The sequence below is a fragment of the Halichoerus grypus genome, chromosome 6 (genome assembly GCF_964656455.1).
Source record: "Halichoerus grypus chromosome 6, mHalGry1.hap1.1, whole genome shotgun sequence".
In the NCBI taxonomy this organism is placed as follows: Eukaryota; Metazoa; Chordata; class Mammalia; order Carnivora; family Phocidae; genus Halichoerus; species Halichoerus grypus.
The window spans coordinates 1,110,827-1,129,855 of record NC_135717.1 but is presented as its reverse complement, the minus strand read 5'-3'; the positions used below and the strand labels follow the sequence as shown (position 1 = coordinate 1,129,855).

At 65.4% G+C, this 19,029-nt stretch overlaps 1 protein-coding gene across 2 annotated transcripts in view; it reads left to right on the top strand.

Annotated features, from left to right (window-relative positions):
* Positions 1 to 218: 218 nt before the first annotated feature.
* The window catches only part of INTS1 (integrator complex subunit 1), a 29,604-nt gene continuing 10,793 nt past the window's right edge, over positions 219 to 19,029 (top strand). For both annotated transcript variants that reach the window (XM_078074223.1, XM_036105551.2), the window contains exons 1-28: positions 219 to 568; positions 980 to 1,270; positions 3,563 to 3,759; positions 3,906 to 4,043; positions 4,311 to 4,470; positions 4,619 to 4,724; positions 4,840 to 5,026; positions 5,114 to 5,259; positions 5,351 to 5,492; positions 6,336 to 6,512; positions 7,057 to 7,165; positions 7,765 to 7,885; positions 8,189 to 8,266; positions 8,913 to 9,070; positions 9,594 to 9,690; positions 11,750 to 11,841; positions 12,025 to 12,085; positions 13,200 to 13,397; positions 13,646 to 13,775; positions 14,079 to 14,258; positions 14,353 to 14,502; positions 14,871 to 15,050; positions 15,126 to 15,230; positions 16,171 to 16,338; positions 16,416 to 16,527; positions 17,558 to 17,719; positions 18,329 to 18,475; positions 18,846 to 18,944. In XM_078074223.1, the coding sequence (XP_077930349.1) occupies positions 511 to 568; positions 980 to 1,270; positions 3,563 to 3,759; positions 3,906 to 4,043; positions 4,311 to 4,470; positions 4,619 to 4,724; positions 4,840 to 5,026; positions 5,114 to 5,259; positions 5,351 to 5,492; positions 6,336 to 6,512; positions 7,057 to 7,165; positions 7,765 to 7,885; positions 8,189 to 8,266; positions 8,913 to 9,070; positions 9,594 to 9,690; positions 11,750 to 11,841; positions 12,025 to 12,085; positions 13,200 to 13,397; positions 13,646 to 13,775; positions 14,079 to 14,258; positions 14,353 to 14,502; positions 14,871 to 15,050; positions 15,126 to 15,230; positions 16,171 to 16,338; positions 16,416 to 16,527; positions 17,558 to 17,719; positions 18,329 to 18,475; positions 18,846 to 18,944 (3,949 nt within the window). In that variant the 5' untranslated portion in view covers positions 219 to 510. The remainder of the gene's footprint in view (positions 569 to 979; positions 1,271 to 3,562; positions 3,760 to 3,905; positions 4,044 to 4,310; positions 4,471 to 4,618; positions 4,725 to 4,839; positions 5,027 to 5,113; positions 5,260 to 5,350; positions 5,493 to 6,335; positions 6,513 to 7,056; positions 7,166 to 7,764; positions 7,886 to 8,188; positions 8,267 to 8,912; positions 9,071 to 9,593; positions 9,691 to 11,749; positions 11,842 to 12,024; positions 12,086 to 13,199; positions 13,398 to 13,645; positions 13,776 to 14,078; positions 14,259 to 14,352; positions 14,503 to 14,870; positions 15,051 to 15,125; positions 15,231 to 16,170; positions 16,339 to 16,415; positions 16,528 to 17,557; positions 17,720 to 18,328; positions 18,476 to 18,845; positions 18,945 to 19,029) is intronic.

The following is a 19,029-nucleotide window of genomic DNA, read 5'->3' as shown; positions in this document are numbered from 1 at the left end:
GCGTCACTAAATGACGTCACCCTCACCTGCAGACAGCAGGTGCCAGACGGATCGGCGGCAGCGACGCCCGGCCGGCCTCCCGCCGCCAGAGAGCGCAGCAGGCAGCACGCAGGCGTCGCGGGGCCCCCGTCGCCGCCCGCGCGCCCTCCCCCCGCTGCGGTGTTTTGCTTCCGGTTGTTCCGGAAGTTGGGTGCCGAGGGCGGTGGAGGCGACTTCCGGTTCCGGGACGGCCGTGGCGGCTGCGCGGCGCCGGTGCTCTGGGACCGTGGTGCGTGGGCCGCGGCTGCCGGCGACAGCGATCCGTCCCCGGCCGATCGGAGGCGGGCCTCGCGCGGCCTCCCTGAGTCGCTCCGCCCGGCGGGGCCGCGGCCCCTTCGCCCGCACGCCGCGGGCCCGGACGGCCCAGGGACGAATGAATGAATGAGCGGGCGAGGGGACGGCGGACCGGGCGCCGGCCTTCTCCTCGGGTGACCCCTCGGCGGCGAGCCGCAGCGCGGGGCGGGGGACGGGATGAACCGGGCCAAGCCCGCGACGGTCCGCAGGCCCAGCGCGGCGGCCAAGCCGTCAGGTGCGGGCTCCTGGGCATCGGGGCCTCCGGGAGGCGGGCTCCCGGCCGTGGGGCACACCCGAGGCAGCAGACAGCCGCTGAGGGCGCCGCGGGGCCGGGGCGGGGGGCTGCGTGGCTTCAGATCCGGCTTTGTCCCCCGCGAGCTGTGTCTGTGCAAAGCCGGCGGGCGGTGCCTGGCCGAGGGTCTGTGGAGGCCCGGTCTGTAGTGAGCGGGGCGTGAGCGTCGGTGGCTGTCGTCGCCCACCGCACCGGACCCGGCTGCGCCCCGGGCTTGCTGGCCGCCTGTCCCTTGCCTGCCCTGACCCTTGTGTAGTCCCCTGTGAGACAGGGGAGGTTGCCGTCTGCCTCCAGCACCCTTCCCACCGCCGCCACCGTGTAAAGTGCACGTTTCTCCACCTCCCTTCTCTGCAGGGCACCCTCCACCGGGAGACTTCATTGCTCTGGGCTCAAAGGGTCAGGCCAATGAATCCAAAACGGCGTCCACCCTGTTGAAGCCTGCCCCTTCTGGCCTGCCTTCCGAGCGCAAGCGGGACGCTGCAGCCGCTTTGGCGGGCGCCTCAGCCCTGACCGGCCTCACCAAGCGCCCCAAACTCTCGTCCACACCCCCCCTGAGTGCCCTGGGGCGCCTGGCTGAGGCTGCAGTGGCAGAAAAGCGTGCTATCTCTCCATCCATTAAGGAGCCATCTGTGGTCCCAATTGAAGGTAAAGTCCGTTTCTGAGCTTCCCAGAGAGCACATCCCACACCTTGTCCGTCTCCTGGGGGGGTCGCTGAAGGCTGCTTCCAGGCTTAGCGCCAGAGCTGAGCGCAGGTTCTGTGGAGAAGGGTGGAGAGGAATCATCTGGGAGTTTGTTCTGCAGAGCACTTCTCACGCAGGTGCCTTTACCCCACGTGTGCTTCCAAATTCTGTGACGGAGATGGGGAAATATTAACGGGACCCAGGGCGACGTGGCATAGGCGGGTCTCAGGCCCCAATGCTGCGGGCACAAGTGCTGGCCAGGGCCCGTCCCTGCAGTGAGCTCAGCGCCCTGCTCTTAGCGAAGCGGGCACGGGCTGTGCCGGCCCTCCGTCAGCGGGGAGGTGGGCGGATGGTGGCTCTTCAGCTGTCCCCATGTCGTGGAGGAGCCCCTGCTGCGCTGACGGCGGCTCTTCTTTGGGAGCAGCGTCCTTCCTTGGCCCGGTGGCTCATCTGATGTCCTTGCTGAGCGCCTCCTTTGTGACAGGCTCTGCTCCACGCAGTGGGGATCAGCAGAAACTGAGACCAGAGCCTTGTTCTTGCGGGCTCTGTGTTCTCGTGTGTTCGTCTCTCTGCCTGGGGTGTGGACGTTTGCACTTCAGTAATCTCTACTAACGACGAAGAGTTCGTCTCTCTTTCTCTTTAGTTGGGAAAGTAATACTACAATGTTTATGACGTCCAAAAAAATTTTTTTAGAAATTATTTATATTGTGTTATTTACAGAAGGGCTTTTTAATCTATACACACCTCAGGTTGTCCTTGCTTTTCTGTGTCATCTTCCCATTGGTTATTTCTAGCTGCTCCACGATACCCCATAGATCAGATTCTAAACATCAAGCGAGCCCTAGGTTTTTAGCATAGGGATAGTCACACAACAGCTTTGACACAGAGAAGGCTCATGAGGGATTTGTGAAGTTGAGCCCTAAAGGCTGCACAGGGTTTTGACGGGTGGTTGAGGATGTTGGAGAATAAGCTGCTGAGCGAGGCATCCAGCCTGGAGAATGGGACTGTGCCCAGGGAACGGGCAAGGTCTGGGCAGCTCCCAGGGGCGAGAACCCAAGCTGGCAGGCGGGGAAGATGCAGTTGGCAGCGGGGAGCCCCGGGGCATGAGGAGCAGAAGACACGGCTGGCGCTAGCTGGGCTTTGGGAGATGAATCAGACCTCTCATCCATGCCCAACCCTCCCGGGGCGGCATCCGCCCCTGGCAACGAGGGCTGAGGCCCCGGCTTGCACCACGGTTCTCCCGGTTACTGGCTGGCGTCTCCCATACAAGGTGCTTCTGGAGATGAGATGAAATGCGGTTATGAAAAACGTGTTCTGAGCGATGAAGCACTTTACAAACATCATCAGTGAACAGAAGGTGGAACACAGCCGAGCGCAGCCCCGGGCACATGGAAGGTCGAGGTCTTCCCTGAGTCCGGTGCGTCTGCGCGGCCTGCTTGCCTTGTGTCCCGGACACCTGGAAGGCGTTCAGCGGGTATCGCTCAATCCTCTGCCCTCGCACGGTTAACGCACACCAACGGCAGCACCTCTCTCTCTGTGTGTTTGCGTCTTTAAAAACCCCCGGGGAAAATCTCTCGGGTCCAAGAAGACGCCACAGTGGGGATACAAAGTGTGAGCGATACCGAGTGCAGCACCAGGAAGAGGCGTGGCGGGCCTGGCACGCTCCCGGGAGGCTGGCGGGGCAGGGGGTCGGCGAGCTCTGTGTGCCGCTGAAGCAAGACGGCGGAAAGAGAGAAGGGCTAAAATGATGGCAGAAGTGAACACGGGAGAGAAGGTCAAAACCCAGAGGGTTGTTTGCAGACTACTGAAGCAGAAACCCCCGTGCGGGGCGGATCTGAGGAGGGCAGAGGCAGGGTCAGCGGCGCCAGGAGGGGAGAGCCGCTGAGAAGCCACTGCTGATAGAGGAGAAAAGGCGATGAATGGCATTGGGCCAGTTAATTTGGAGACTTAGAAAAAGCCGATTTGTAGAAAAACGTAGCGTAGGAGCAGCTAACCCCAGGGTAGCCGTGCGGGAGGCGGGGAGGGTCTGGAGGTGGCTGGGCCGGCGCTGGAGGCTGGAGGGCGCTGTTGCCGCTGCGGCCCGTCGTTGGCTGGGTCAGCCCGTGAGGCGGGCGGCACCTGCCTGCTCGTCCCCGGATGTTGCTGCTGTCCGCCCTGAGAGCCTCACCCGCTGGGCTCTGCGGGTTTGCCCTGCTGTCCGCTGACTTTGGGGGACCCTGAAGGCGGGTTCTGACCGTGCCCTTCCCACACCTGCCAGTGCCCCCCTCCGCGCTGCTGGACGAGATCGAGGCCGCCGAGCTGGAGGGCAATGACGGCCGGATCGAGGGCGTGCTGTGTGGGGCCGTGAAGCAGCTGAAGGCCACCCGGGCCAAGCCGGACGGCGCGCTCTACCTGAGCCTCATGTATCTGGCCAAGATCAAACCCAACATCTTCGCCACAGAGGGTGTCATCGAGGTGAGGACTGGCGGGCCTGCTGAGGCCCTCGCCCTGGCCTTGCGGTCCTCCCCCGCCACCGACCTCAGGCCACCTCCCCTGGCAGCTCGCTGGCTCTGCCCCATGTGCAGGGCACCGCTTCCCCGATGACGCGCCGTCTCTCGCAGGCTCTGTGTAGCCTGCTGCGGCGGGATGCCTCCATCAACTTCAAGGCCAAGGGGAACAGCCTGGTGTCCGTGCTGGCCTGTAACCTACTCATGGCTGCATACGAGGAGGATGAGAACTGGCCGGAAATCTTCGTCAAGGTGGGTCCGCCTCTCCTGGGAGGCTCCCCTGGGACCTCCGCGCTGCTTGGGGTGATGGGGGCAGAGCGCTGGGCCCCGGGAGGAAAAAGAGGCCGACCTGAGTGTGCTCTCTCCGGAGGCTGCATGTCTGACGGCCCGGGGCGTCTGTCTCCTGCACTGGTCACTGGGGAGGTCGTTCGGGGAAGCACCTGTCTTGGGAGCAGCAGAGGGTAGACAGAAGCGAGCTGCCTGGCAGGGGCCAGGAGTGTGGACGTCTGTCACGTGCAGGTGTACATCGAAGACTCCCTGGGAGAGCGGATCTGGGTGGACAGCCCACACTGCAAGACCTTCGTGGACAACATCCAAACGGCGTTTAACACCAAGATGCCCCCCAAGACCATGCTTCTGCAGGGGGAGGTGGGGCGCAGCGGCGGGGATCTCAGTGCTGGTAAGAGATGCTGGGTGGCCAGGCTGGGGAGAGGACAGAGTCCGTGAGGGAGGGGCTGGGTCGCCTCCCTCCACGGAGCCCACTGTGGGTGGGGGTTGGTGCTCGCAGGACAGTTGGGGGACGTGTCCACGAGTGGTTCGGTCTGCAGGGAGCAGCCCTCACCCTTCCCTCACGGAGGAGGAGGACAGCCAGACAGAGCTCCTGATTGCCGAGGAGAAGCTCAGCCCCGAACAGGAGGGCCAGCTCATGCCCAGGTAGGCATGCCGTGCGGCCCCCCGCCCGCGGGGCCCAGCGTGTGGCTGGAAGGCCGGTGGGGTGGGCCCGTGAGAAGAGCCAGCCCTCCTTCCTGCCTCCCGCCCTCTGGCCTAGGTACGACGACCTCGCGGAGAGCGTGGAGGAGTACGTGCTCGACATGCTCCGTGACCAGCTCAACCGGCGCCAGCCCATCGACAACGTCTCCCGGAACCTGCTGCGGCTCCTCACGTCCACCTGTGGCTACAAGGAGGTGCGGCTGATGGCGGTGCAGAGGCTGGAGATGTGGCTGCAGAACCCCAAGGTGAGGGCCGGGGGGGACCGTGCCCGCGGGGCCCTCCTCCCGGGCTCTGTGTGCGAGGCTGACGGGGCGCTGCCCGGACCCCCGTAGCTGACCAGGCCAGCCCAGGACCTGCTGATGTCCGTGTGCATGAACTGCAGCACGCACGGCGTTGAGGACATGGACGTCATCTCCCACCTGATCAAGATCCGCCTCAAGCCCAAGGTCCTGCTCAACCACTACATGCTGTGTGTCAGGTGCGGCCCGGGCAGGAGCGAGCGGGGCGGGGGGTGGCGTGGTGGGTGGCCGCGGTCCGCGCCAGTGCCCCTTGGCTCGCCTTGTGTCCAGGGAGCTGCTGAGCGCGCACAAGGACAATCTGGGCACCACCATCAAGTTTGTGGTCTTCAACGAGCTCTCCAACGCCCGGAACCCCAACAACATGCAGGTCCTGTACACGGTGCTGCAGCACAGCTCGGAGCTGGCGCCCAAGGTAGGGCGCGGCGGTGCCCGGCAGCCTTCTGCGTGTGCGCTGCGGAGCGGCCCCGCTCCGGACGGCGGGGGCTGCAGGCCGGAGAGGAGGGCGCGGTGGCACCTGCGCGGCCAGGCGTTCGGACGCGGCGGGTGGCGTGGTGCCGTGGTGCCGGCTGCGTGGAGAAAGCCCTGGGAGGGGGCAGAGGGCCCGGTGAGCAGCACACGGTGGCTTCCGACTTCAGGTCAGGTCCACAGGGGGTGCGGCCCTGCCAGGGGCGCCTTCCTCAGAGGCTACAGCTAGGCTCGTTCAGGAGCAGGCAGCACTGAGCCCCCAAAAAGGCACCTGTTTCCAAGCCAAGGCCTGTCCCGCCGTCCTGAGGGCTGGTCTTTCCCAACCCAGGCCGGCGTCTCTGGTGCGGCCTTTGGGTCCCGGATTCCAGGTGCTTTTGAAGGGAGAGCCGGGGCGGTGCCAGTGTTGTTACGGAAGCGAGCTAGGCCTTTAAACGGCTCGGATGCGCACACAGCAGCAGGTGCACGTTGTGCTGCTTCTCGCCGCCCATCCCAGCCGCCCAGGTGTCCGGCACGCCCCACCCCCAGCCAGTGTCTTCGTTAACCTGGCGCCTCATTTAATGAGGACCAGTCCCCCACGAGCCAGCTGCCAGGAGAGTGAAAGCCGTGTCCCCTGCTGTCCGGGAGCAGCCAGCGTGGAAGCCGAATCGTGCTCGCTTGAGCCCGGCGTGCTCCAGGGAAACGGGGGTGTCTTCCCGGAAGGGCCGAGGGAGGCCCCGACGGCAGGCCTGCGACGGGAGGGGAGCTGGCGGCGGTGGGGAGTGACCTCCCTGCGTGTCCTCTCTCCTCCCAGTTCCTGGCCATGGTGTTCCAGGACCTGCTGACCAATAAGGACGACTACCTGCGGGCCTCGCGGGCGCTACTGCGGGAGATCATCAAGCAGACCAAGCACGAGGTCAACTTCCAGGCCTTCTGCCTCGGTCTCATGCAGGAGCGCAAGGAGCCCCAGTACCTGGACATGGAGTTCAAGGTGCCACAGCTGGCCTGCCCCTCACCTCCCACGCTCCGCGGCCTCTCCTGCCATCTGTGGGTGGCATCCCGTGCGGCCAGCGGCCAGTCCCAGAGGGCAGCCTGGGGTCCATTCTGTGTGGGGGAAGGATAACCTCGTGCGGGCGACCTTCCAGCCGGCCTGGAGGTGGGATGGAGTTGGAGCCAGCGGGGCCAGAGGTCTGCCCCAGGAAGGTGTTAGAGTTTGAGGTGCGGAGGGAGATGAGGAGGAGGAGAACGGGGGCAGATTGTGGAGGGTCTTGAGGGCCACGTGGGTGAGTCGGCAGATGGCCCCACGCTCTGGAGGGTGGGCCTTGCCCAGCTTTGTCGGCTGAACCTTCTGTGGTCTGACCCTTGCTGCTGACCTGCTCCTGGTCCCCAGACCTCCTCCCGTGGGCCGTCTCCAGGCATGGTGCTCCCTGGGCGTCCTCCAGGGCCGGCTGCTCGTGGGCTGGGGGCCTGAGCCGGGCCTCTGGGGTGCAGGCCCCGCCCCACACGAACCTGGCTGTGTGGGGCTGTGGTTGCAGGAGCGGTTCGTGGTGCACATCACAGACGTGCTGGCCGTGGCCATGATGCTGGGCATCACCGCCCAGGTGAAGGAAGCCGGCACTGCCTGGGACAAAGGAGAGAAGAAGAGTAAGGACCAAGGACAAACCCAACACCACCCAGCTCCAGGGCAGGGCTGGGGGGCATTCCCAAGGCTGCAGGCCGTCCCCTGGGGGCCCTGCCCAGCACCGCCGGACACTCGGAGTTTCTGGAAGTTGCCGTTGCCTGTTCTCTGGGCCCAGGGCCTGCTGGCTGCTTTGGTCATCTGCTCACTGGGGGCCATTTCGGGCTCATAGTCCCGCCTCCGAGGGCAGGAGGGCAGGAGGGCAGGGTGGGTGGGTCTTTCTGCTGCTTTGCCTCATCATGAAGCCTGCCGGGAGTCTGGCTGCAGAGGTCTCTCAAGTGCCTTAACAAAGTCATGAAAACTTTAAGAAATGAAATCATTTGGAATTTGGGGATTTCGTTTATCTAGGATTTCCCCAACCCACAGGAGGCTTACGCAGCTCCCTGAACGTTTGTCTAGCTGCGTCAGTGTCCATCTGTGTGTCCCTCCCGTAGCCCGTAGGAGGCACAGAGATGGATGCTCAGAGCGCCCTGTGATGCCCAGGCTCCTGTCCCTGCACCTGCCTGGCACCTGACCCCGGGAGGCTGCCATGCAGGTGCACCATAAGCCTGCGTGTCCTTTTCAGACCTCGAGGTGCTGCGCTCCTTCCAGAACCAGATTGCCGCAATCCAGCGGGATGCCGTGTGGTGGCTGCACACCGTTGTCCCCTCCATCAGCAAACTCGCCCCCAAGGACTACGTGCACTGGTACGGGCCAGGCTTGCTCTGCTTCCACGGCGGCCCTTCCCTGTGCTCCGCCCACGGGAGCCTGCCACGCCAGATGTGGGAACCCGCTGGCCCCGGCCTCTCAGCCAAAGATGTGCCCCCGAGCCGGGGGACACAGGCTCATCTCTGGGGTCCGGTGTGCCAGCCTTATGGGGGGCTGCAGGAGGCTCCAGAAGACTCCCCGGGAGCCCCTGCTGGAGCGTGCCGCTTCTGCACCTGTGGGGCCTAGTGGGGTGGGGAGAGCCCCCCGGGCACCTGCACCGACAGCCCCTCTGTCCCCCACAGCCTGCACAAGGTGCTCTTCACCGAGCAGCCGGAGACCTACTACAAGTGGGACAACTGGCCCCCCGAGAGTGACCGCAAGTGAGCATGCCTGCCGCGTGCACGGGGCGGTGGAGGGTCTGCTCCCGTGAGCACCACGGACACCAGGGCTCCCCCGAGCACGCCCCCACCCCTGTCTGTCCTTCCTGATCGCCATCCCTGTCCCCCCACCCCGTCCTCGCGTGCTGTACCTGCCGTGTCCTGCACTGCCGTCCACTCCCAGGGCTCCAGCCGACCCGTGCCCACGGGACCCTCAAACTCACCGTTCCCTCTGCCTCCAGGCAGCCACACGCACGCGACCTTCCTCCCCGGGTCAGTGTTGTGGCCCCGCCTCCCGAGCGCTCTCGAGTGGCTCCCAGCTGTCTTCACCTTTGGGTCCCTGGTGCCCAATCCAGCTTGCGTGGCTCCTATCCTCCCATGTTCTCTGCCCCTCCTTGTGTTGCGGTTTCAGAGGTTGTGGATGGTGGCCGGTGTGTCTGCCCCTGGGGGTCACGCACCTTCTCACATTCTTCCCTGGCGTGGCCAGGCCTCATCCACGGAGGCCTCAGGAGCAAGAGAGCATGGGAGCAGGATGGCTGCCCTCCTCCCTGTCCCGTCGAGACTCCGAGCTGGGGCTTCCCCCGCACCGGGGGTCGGGGGGCACGTGCAGCCCTCCACCAAGCCCAGCCTCTACCTGCTCTGCCCGCAGTTTCTTTCTCCGCCTCTGCTCGGAGGTGCCCATCCTGGAGGACACACTGATGCGCATCCTGGTCATCGGGCTGTCCCGGGAGCTCCCGCTGGGCCCCGCGGATGCCATGGAGCTTGCCGACCACCTGGTGAAACGAGCTGCGGCCGTGCAAGCAGATGGTGAGGGTCCCTCCAGACTTTGTCCGTGCACCCCCCCCCAGTGATGGCGTCCCCCAGCCGGGCTCCGCTCCGGGTGCCTGCGTGCATGCTCTCGGGCTGCTCGGGTGGGTCTGCTTCGTCCTGCAGCCCCTGCTCGCTGGACCCTACTGGTCTCTGGAATTGGGGATGGGGTAGGAGGTGCGCATCTCTGGCGGTGATTCTGGAGCTCGCCCTGGGGTTTGCGCACGTTCTCCATGTGATGCACCGTGGCAGGTGCTGTGTCTGCCCCTCTAAAGGGCCGCTCCGGCAGTCCTGAGGACGGCACTCAGGCCAAGAGAGCGACTCATCTCTGGCTGCTGCCGGGCCAGCGTCTGCGCCCCCACCCTGCTCGGGCCACCCGTGTCCGTCCCCCCGTGCCCCTCAGCTGCTGGAGAGCGAGGCCCTGTCTGCCTGCCGTCCTTCCACAGCCCGAACCCTGTGCCTCGGGGCCCCCTGGCGCATGTGAACGGGCTTCTGGAAGCTCCGTGTGGCTCTCGGGTTTCAGATGTGGAAGTGCTGAAGGTGGAGAGGATCCAGCTGATCGACGCGGTCCTGAACCTGTGCACCTACCACCACCCCGAGAACATCCAGCTCCCCCCTGGGTAAGGCGCTCCTTGCCTCCTTACACCCGCCCCCTCCACGTGGCTGCCGCCGCAGTGCCCTGTGCTGGGCGCAGACGCCCGTGAGGCTGGACGTTGGGGGGGTTACGGGGTTAACTGAGGCACTGCTGACTTCCCCACAGCGGTGCCCGCCGCGTCCTCGCCACGCCCGCGCCCGCGTCTTCTGCGCTCACCGTCCTGGCGGGGGTGTGGAGCTGTCGCGCCGTGGCTCCCACGGGCGCCTCTGAGCACCGACGGCGCGGAGCCTCTCTTCCTGTGCTGTTCAGCCACGTGTCTGTCTTGTCGGGAGAGACGTCTGTCCTGGTTCTTTGACCTATTCTTAAATTGGGTGGTGTGGGTTTTTGTTGTTGGGTTTTGGGAGTTCTTTATATATTCTGGATCTAGACCCTGAACAGGTTGTGACTTGCACGTGTTTTTCCTGTCCTGCGGCTTGTCTTTCCAGGCTCTTGATCGTGCCCTTTGAGCCTTTGAGAGACGAACGCTTTAGTTCCGGGAAAGTCCGGCTCCTCTGGTGTTCTCCCATTTCTTGTCCCCTTGTGTCATTTCCTCATCCGGGATCATGAAGATGTACTTCTGTGTTTTACAGTTCCAGCTCTGGAACTTAGGCCTTTGATCCCCCGAGCTAGTTTTGTGGGTGGAGGGAGAAGCTGGGTCCAGGTTCACTCCGCCGCAGGTGGAAGAGCCGTTGCCCCGGCGCTGTTTGCTGACTGCGCACACGTGGCTTGTCTGGGGCCCTCGGCTCTGTTCCGTGCGGGGATGCACTGACGACGTGGCCTGTGGGCCACTCTGCTGCCGCGTGGCTCTGGTGGCTGACCCGGGCCACGGAGCTCTCTCATGTGTTCTCCTAAGGACTTGAGAGTTTTAGCTCGTGAGGTCCGACTTCATTCTCCTTCACGTGGACGGCCCGTGGTCCCAGCACCGTGCGTTGAAGGCTGTTCCCTGTTCCCTCTCCCGTTGAAGGTTTTGTCTCCCTGATCGGCGATCAGGTGACGATGATGTGTGGGTTTTCTTCTGGGCTCTTGGTTCTGTCTGTTGGTCTGTGTGTCTGTTCCACGTCCGTACCACTGTCTTCACGCCTGTGGGCGGCGCTGAGTTCCGAAATTGGGAAGTAGCAGTCTTCCAACTTTGTTCTTCAAGACTGTTTTGCGTTTCCACATGAATTTTCGGGTCAGCTTCTAGAGAATTTCTAAAGAAAAGCCCCGTGGGCTTTGACGGGTATTGCTTCACAGATGAGTTTGGGGAGTGTGGCCACGGTCACGATATTAAGGCTCTGGTTTCCATTTGTTTAGCTCTCTTGTTTCTTTCAACATTGTCCCGTAGCTTCTAGTGGGTTAGTCTCACGTGTTCTCTGTTACATTTGTACCCAAGTATCTTTTTCTTTCTGCTGCTATTTATCGTGCCCAGGATCCACTTCTTCGTTGCCTTCGTTGCCCTTTTGGGTTGCTAGTGCGTGCTCTGCTTCCCGATCTCTCTTCCACGTGGCAGCCCAATTGCTCATTTCTCCAAGTCAGCTTCTCAGATCTCCTTTGTTCTTTGCAACAGCGGCGTTCTGTTTCATCCTCTGGAACGTTCCATCACCTGAAAGAACTGCATTTTGACCATGAGTGCGTCATAAACGTGATTTTTAAATCATGGTGGCAATGGTGCAGTTTGTGTGGGTGGATAGAGGGCTGTTTCTGGCTTTCTGAGGGAGAGAATAAAAGGAACATTGAGGTTTCATGTCGTGACCACCTTCGTTCCCACTTTGTAGACGGCATGCCAGGGCTCAGCCGGCTCAGGGACCTGGGCAGCGAGTCCCGGTGCTGGGCCCTGGGCAGCGTAGTGGTGCCCACAGTGCCCTTCCTGGGGACGCCAATGTTGCTGGACGACCAGATCCGGGGGTTGTGGAGGCCCATTTGTCCACATTTCAATCTTTGAAGTAGTCCCCTCGCTGGTCCATCACCAAATCGTCTCTGGGCCATTCCACCCTGGTCAGTACCGATTCCCATCACTGCCTCGCACCCCCGAGGCCAAGCCATGCCCTAGTGTCCTTGCGTTTCAGGTACCAGCCTCCGAACCTGGCCATCTCCACCCTCTACTGGAAGGCGTGGCCCCTCCTCCTGGTGGTCGCAGCGTTCAACCCTGAGAATATCGGTGAGCCTCCCCCGGCCAGCTCGTGGTCACCCGTGCCGGGTGCTGCTCTTACATCCTGTCGGGGCATCTTGCTTGTTGGGACCCAGAGTGGAGCCTGGCCAGGGCCTGGGTGGTGGGCCAGGACCCTAGGCGGGGCAGGAGTTCCGTGTTCTGGCCGCCACCTGCTGTCTCCTTGCTCCCTAGGGCTGGCTGCCTGGGAGGAGTACCCCACGCTGAAGATGCTCATGGAAATGGTGATGACCAAGTAAGTGAGCACACGCACTGCTGGGAGCAGGGCCCCCGAGGACAGGCCCTGTCTGTGGACGCTGGGGAACAGAGTAGACCCAGAGCCCCCGACTCGCTCCGAAGCGTCTCCTGCCGCGTAGCCGCCTGGGGTTCGCTTTCTCGTAGTGAGAGAGAAGACCCAGCCCAGTCCAGCTGGGTCTGCTGCACGTTAGTGCCCTCTCCTGTGGGTGAGACGGAGTGGGATTGAGGTGGGTCGTGGGGGCAGGTCAGTGGACGGCTGGTGGCACTCGAGCGAGGGGGTGCGGCCGGGTGGAGCTGCACGGAGACGAGGCACTGGGTGGACCGGGTGCAAACGTGAACGCTGCCTGGGGTCCACGCGGGGGGCGCCGTGCTGCACGGGGGCATGGGTGCCCGGCGCCTGGGCTGGGTGACTGCACCGTGACGTCCGCAGCACGTGTGACGCGCTCCCTGCCAGTCGACGGGAGTGGGAGCTGGGTCCGTCTGCCAGCACCTTCCCGAGGGACAGGAGGGTGACCACGCAGAAGGCCGTGGTTGAGACGGAGCAGGGCCTGAGGCCGCGGCATGTGCACACGCGTGCGTGCACCTGTGAGCTGTGCGGGGCGGGAACTGGCCGCGTCTGCACAGGCGTGTGGGTGACCCGGGGCTGATGCAGTGGGCTGCCGCTGGGGCCCAGAACACGGGCCTGACACGCGTGGCCGTGGCCGGCGGTGCGTTCGCTCTCCGAACCCGGGACAGCTGGGAGGCTGGGCGGAGCAGCTGGTCTGCCTGCCGATGCCCTGTGTGCCGGGACGCCTGCCCGTCGCAAGGGGCTTCTGGCCCGGGGAGGGCTGGGTGAGCGGGTGTCCAGGATTCTGACGCCCGCTGGGCCTGACTCGGGAGGTGGCTAGTGCGCTGTCTTGTGGAGGGAGAGCGGCTTGCCGAGCACGGGGGCTTCCTCCCAGGGCCCCGACCTGGCAGCACTGCTGGTGGCCCAGCCAGGTCCCCCGGAGCGCTTGGCAGCTGAGGCTGTGCGCGGGGCTTTAGTTGTGACCCTCCTGGACCCCTGCACTGCTGTCTGGTGGCCGCATGCCTCAGATGGGCACCAAAGCACGTTCCTCCTGTTCGGTCCCCAGCAACTACTCGTACCCGCCATGCACCCTGACGGACGAGGAGACCCGGACGGAGATGATTAATCGGGAGCTGCAGACCTCCCAGCGGGAAAAGCAGGAGATCCTGGCGTTCGAGGGGCATCTGGCGGCGGCTTCCACCAAGCAGACCATCACTGAGAGTAGCAGCCTTCTCCTGTCCCAGCTCACCAGCCTGGACCCTCAGTATGTTCTACTCACGTCCCGGGGCCAAGCCCGCGCGGGCAGTGGCAGGGTGGGGGGGCGAGGCCCCTGGGACTCTCTGTGGGGCTGGGTGCACTCAACAACCGGGGAGGCAGAGGGACCACTGGGCCTTTGTGGGGGCTGCCTCAGGTGGGACACAGGCAGTCCCCCTGCCCTCACCTGCTGCTGTTACTCGGGGACTCTGCGCACACGCGGCTTCCTAACACGCTCGTGTTCTCTGGGATCTTCAGAGGACCCCCTCGGAGGCCTCCCCCCCACATCCTGGACCAAGTGAAAGGTCTCAACCAGTCCCTGCGTCTCGGGCACCTGCTGTGCCGGAGCCGAAGCCCTGATTTTCTCCTCAACATAATCCAGAGGCAGGCCAGTTCCCGGCGGCTCCGGGGGCGGGGGGGGGGCCTGGCCGAGGCCGCAGGGGGTGAGGGGGCCGGGGCCTGGCCAAGGCGTCCATAGGCTCTGGCATTAAGTGAGACCGTGGCCAGAAGAGGGCACCCTGGGACCCAGGGCCACTGAGGACGGGCTCCTTGGCTGTAGCCAACTGTCGGCAGCGAGCGGTGGCCCTGACCTGTTGCCGCGGGAGCGTGGGGTGGTGGGCGGACGGGTCGCGGCAGGGGGCGCGACGGGTTCCTGCTGGGAGGGGCTGAAGGTGCGCGTCGCCCGGCCCAGGCCTCGTCGCAGTCCATGCCCTGGCTGGCCGACCTGGTGCAGTCGAGCGAGGGCTCCTTGGACGTGCTGCCGGTGCAGTGCTTGTGTGAGTTCCTGCTGCATGACGCGGCCGATGACGCCACCTCCGGGGAGGAGGAGGAGGAGGGCGAGAGCAAAGAGCAGAAGGCCAAGAAGCGGCAGGTTGGCGTCCTCGCCCCCCACCCCAGGCCCACCGGGGTGCCGTGTCCCGCCCGCGGCCCCACAGGCCCACCGGGGGTCTCTCTCGCCCCTGCAGAGGCAGCAGAAGCAGCGGCAGCTGCTGGGCCGCCTGCAGGACCTGTTGCTGGGCCCCAAGGCCGACGAGCAGACCACGTGCGAGGTGCTGGACTACTTCCTGCGGCGCCTCGGCTCCTCCCAGGTGGCCTCCCGCGTGCTGGCCATGAAGGTGAGGCCCGTTTGTCCCCCCACGCCCTCGCTCCCCGGCACGGGCCTCTCTCGTACCTCAGCAGGCACGTGTTCCCCTGGGCTCTCCGGGGCTGAAGGGGTGGTGGGGCTGCTGTCTGGGAGAGCCGGACCCCCAGAGGGACTCGGCGGCCTCGTAACCGTCTTGCCCGGTCCTCCGTGGTGCTGGGTGACTTGAAACCAGCTCACGCTGCGTCTGTGTCGTGTCGGCTCAAGTGTCTGTGACAAGTCGCGGCGTCCTCGTTGGCCGGGCAGCGCCCATCTTCCCGGGGCCGTGAGCCCACATGCCTGTCCCCTGAGACCCCCGTGCGGGCTCGGGCCGAGACGTGGCACGGCAATGTCTGCCTGCAGGGCCTGTCCCTGGTGCTGTCGGAGGGCAGCGTGCGGGACGGGGAGGAGAAGGAGCCCCCGATGGAGGAGGACCCGGGGGACCCAGAGGCGCTGCGCGGCTACCAGTGGCTGTTGCGGGACCTGCCCCGGCTGCCCCTGTTCGACAGCGTCCGGCCCACCACTGCCCTGGCGCTGCAGCAGGTGGGCGCTGCGGACGGCTTGGGCGGCGGGGGGCACTGGCCTGCGGGTGGAGCTCACACGGCCCTCCGTGCCCAGGCCATCCACATGGAGACCGACCCGCAGACCGTCAGCGCCTACCTGGTCTACCTGTCCCAGCACACACCCGTGGAGGAGCAGGGCCAGCACAGTGACCTGGCGCTGGTGAGGGGCCGGGGCTGGGCGGGGCCGGCAGGGCAGCCCCCTGGGCTGGGGGCGGGGGGCCGGGGCTGCACGTGCCCCACTCACTTCCCTGGGACCTTCTGCCCACAGTCAGCGTCGAGGGCGCCAGGGTCCAGCCGTGCTTAGTGCCGGCGTAGCTGTCGGGGTCACCGAGGCCTGGCCGGCTTTGTCGCCATCTTTGGGTGATGGTGCCTGGGCTGTGAGGTGGAGTGTGGCCACCCCTGGGCCAACCCCGGTGTGTGCTGGCGGGTCTCCACGTGGCCGTTACTCAGGGCGGGCGGTGGGGCCCCGGGCGCGGCCGCTTCCTCCTCACCGGCTCTCCTGCTCGGCTTTCTCGTGGCCCTTCTGTCCTGTCCGCGCGTTCCGGCCCTGACCTCACACGGCTCCTGCGGGCCCTGGGCTCTGTGGGATGCAGGCAGCTAGAGGCCCCTGGGGGTGATGTTCTTTTCTGCGTGTGGGTTCCTTGCTGGGGAGCTGGGTGGGAACGACAGCCCAGGCCTTGACGCCTCGCCCGAGTCTGCTCTGGCAGCCAGCCTGGGGACAGCCCGTGGCCCATGTGCCCGGTACCGTTGCTGCGGGTTTCAGGTCAGTCTGCGTGTGGCTGTGGGCTTTTCTCTTTGGGTCTTGAGGAGGGCGAGCTCCTATTGCTCACGGGGCCAGGTGGGCATCCTAGCCTTCAGGGCATCTGTGTCCTTCTCGCCCTGCCATGCCCGGCCTGCTTGGTGGTCTGCGTCCCCGTGTGTGCACAAGGGCCCCTCACTCCGTTGTCGGCGTGCCGGCGAGACCACGCGCCGCTGGGTCTCGGTGACCCTGGCCATGGCCGTGTGAGCTCACGTGATGCAGCCTTGTGGGCCGCCGCTGGCTGTCGGCCTGGCGTGGGCCGGCGGGGGAGGCCCTCTGACGGCGTGCTCGCTGCCCCCAGGACGTGGCCCGGCTGGTCGTGGAGCGCTCCACCATCATGTCCCACCTGTTCTCGAAGCGCTCCTGCAGTGCGGAGTCGGACGCCGTGCTCGTCGCCCTGCTCTCCATTTTCTCCCGCTACGTGAGGCGCATGCGCAAGAGCAAGGAGGGCGAGGAGGTGTACAGCTGGGTGAGTCTGGCGGCCGCTCCCCGGGTCGGACCCCCGGCGCCCGGCACAGCCCAGCCACCCTCCTCCTTCCCGTGCAGTCGGAGTCCCAGGACCAGGTCTTCCTTCGCTGGACCAGCGGGGAGACGGCCACCATGCACATTCTGGTGGTGCACGCCATGGTCATCCTCCTGACACTGGGGCCACCCCGTGGTGAGTGGCCTGCGGGTGCGCGAGGGGCAGTCCCGGGGTCCATGCCCACAGTCTGTCTTCACGCTGCGGGAGCTCCAGCCCCGCGGGGGGCCGGGGGGGCCCACAGAGCGGGAAGAACGCCCGCGCCCGCCCGCGATTTGAGCAGGTCCCCGCAGGGTGGCGGCGGGATCCTTTCCCTGCCTGTCCCGAGAGGGCGTGGCAGGAAAGATCTCGGGAGCCGTGGAGCTCCTCAGGTTCACAAGCCTGCAGTCTCCAGCATCTCCTCGCTGCCCTGGCCCGCCGCGGAGTGGCGTCGGGAGCCGATGCCTTGCTGTGTCGGCTTCTCTCGGCGCTGCCAGCCGAGCTGGTGAAACTCTTGGTCTCTGGAGGTAGAAGCGTAGGTGGGGCTGCCTGCTGAGCAGGCCCCGAGCCCCAGAGCTGTGAGCCCCAGCTCCTCTGCACAGGCCCTCCGCTTGCTGGCCGTGGGCTGTGTCCCTCTGGGTGGCTGCGCCCTCTCCGGCCTGGCAGCCTTCCCTCCAGCCCTTCCTGGCCGGCCGCCGTGGTCTGCCGCATCCTCATGTCGGGAGGAGAGGGCGGGGACAGGGCCCCTCGCTGGGATAGGTGCCGTGGGGGCGCTGCTGGGAAGGAAGAGGATGCTCCCCCTCAGAAGGACGGGAGTTCACGAGCCCGGGGCGATGAGGCGAGGCTGGTCTCGCATCAGCCCTGGGCAGTCTCCAGAGCTTGGGAGCAGGATGGGAGCTGGTTCAGCTGAGCCCAGGAGCCTAGGGACAGTGCTGGCCCGTGTTAGTCCCCCGAGGTGGACTGGCCAGTTTCTGAGTACCCGCGTGCCCTCAGCTGGAATCGTGGGGTTAGATAGCTCACAGGTTTCCTCTCCTGTTCCCACGAAGCCTCCGTTCGCCTTACACAGTAAGGAGACGTGGTCTTCCAGCCTCGGCTCTCGGTCCCTCGGGGGGCCGGGAGCTTCTCACTGCAGGGGTTGGGGGGGCCTCGTTGAGCTGTCCTGCCACTTACCACACTGTCTGTCCCGAAGCTGGTGACGGTGAGTTCCAGGCTCTGCTGGATATCTGGTTCCCGGAGAAGCAGCCTCTGCCCACAGCTTTCCTGGTGGACACGTCTGAGGAGGCGCTGCTGCTGCCCGACTGGCTGAAGCTGCGCATGATCCGCTCGGAGGTCCCTCGCCTGGTGGACGCCGGTACGGGGCTGGGCCGGCCTCACGCCTCCCGATGAGCTGGGCGTTCCCACCATGGCACGTGGGAGAGGACGGCTCGGCAGCCTTGTAGGCTCCAGGGCGTCCATCCTCTAGCAGGTGCTCGTGGGGCCCTCGCTGCGCCTGGTGCTGTGCTGGGCTTTGGGGTCAGGCAGCAGCCGAGGGGCCCTACGGGAGCGAGCCGTCCCGGAGGACGGAGTTTCGAGGGGAGAGGGAGGGGCTGGGTCGTCTTTGCTGGTTCTGGAAGGATGGAGTGGGAGTGGGGTGGCCCGCCTGAGGAGGAGCGCTGTTCCCACGGTGGCCAGTGCAGTGTCCGGTCGGGTAGCACCTGGGCAGGTGCAGGGCAGCCTGGGAGGCAGTTTGGTGCACGGTGGGGTTAGTTCGGGGGAGGGCACACTTAAGGAGCTGGACTCCTTGTAAGCCACAGGGAGCCAGCGATGATTCTAGGGGAGCTCAGGGGCGAGAGGGAAGGAACAGCCTCAGGGAGTGGGGTGGGGGAGCCGGCTGTGAGCCGAGCAGTGATGGTGAGCCTGCTGGGGCAGGGAGGGGCCCGGGGCACTGAGCGAGGGGTGACCGAGTGAGCGTCACTCTCAGCCCTGCAGGACCTGGAGCCCCAGCAGCTGCTGCTCTTTGTGCAGTCCTTCGGCATCCCCGTGTCCAGCATGAGCAAACTCCTCCAGTACCTGGACCAGGCGGTGGCCCATGACCCCCAGACCCTGGAGCAGAACATCATGGACAAGAGTAAGACTCGGGGTCCTCAAGTCTGCTGCAGACCCCGACCGAGCGCCTCGGGCCCAGCACGAGCAACAGGGATGGTCTGAGGGCGGGCACCCCGGCAGGATGTCAAGCCTGGAACCCTCAGGAGAGGCCGGGCTGCCCTGTCCCAGCACGCCTCCAGCATCCGTACGTGCTCTGGGGTTCGAGGATGGAGGAGCCACAGGGGTGTGCTCAGCACGACCTGGTCCTTTGCTAAAAGATCCTGTAGTTGAGCTTGTGAAACCCGGTGCTGGGGTGTTCGGGGGACGGTGTTCCCAGCACAGATTTCTGTGGGGGTGGGGAGGCCCTCGCTTCTCTGGGGCTCAGCTGCTTAACCCTGGCTGCTGCCTCGCAGATTACATGGCTCACCTGGTTGAAGTTCAGCACGAGAGAGGAGCGTCCGGAGGCCAGACCTTCCATTCCCTGCTCACGGCCTCCCTGCCCCCGCGGCGAGGTACTGACCCATCCCCCCGCCTCACAGCTCAGCACATGGCACCGTGGGGCCTCCCCAGACCCAGGGCACAGTCATCAGCAGCCAG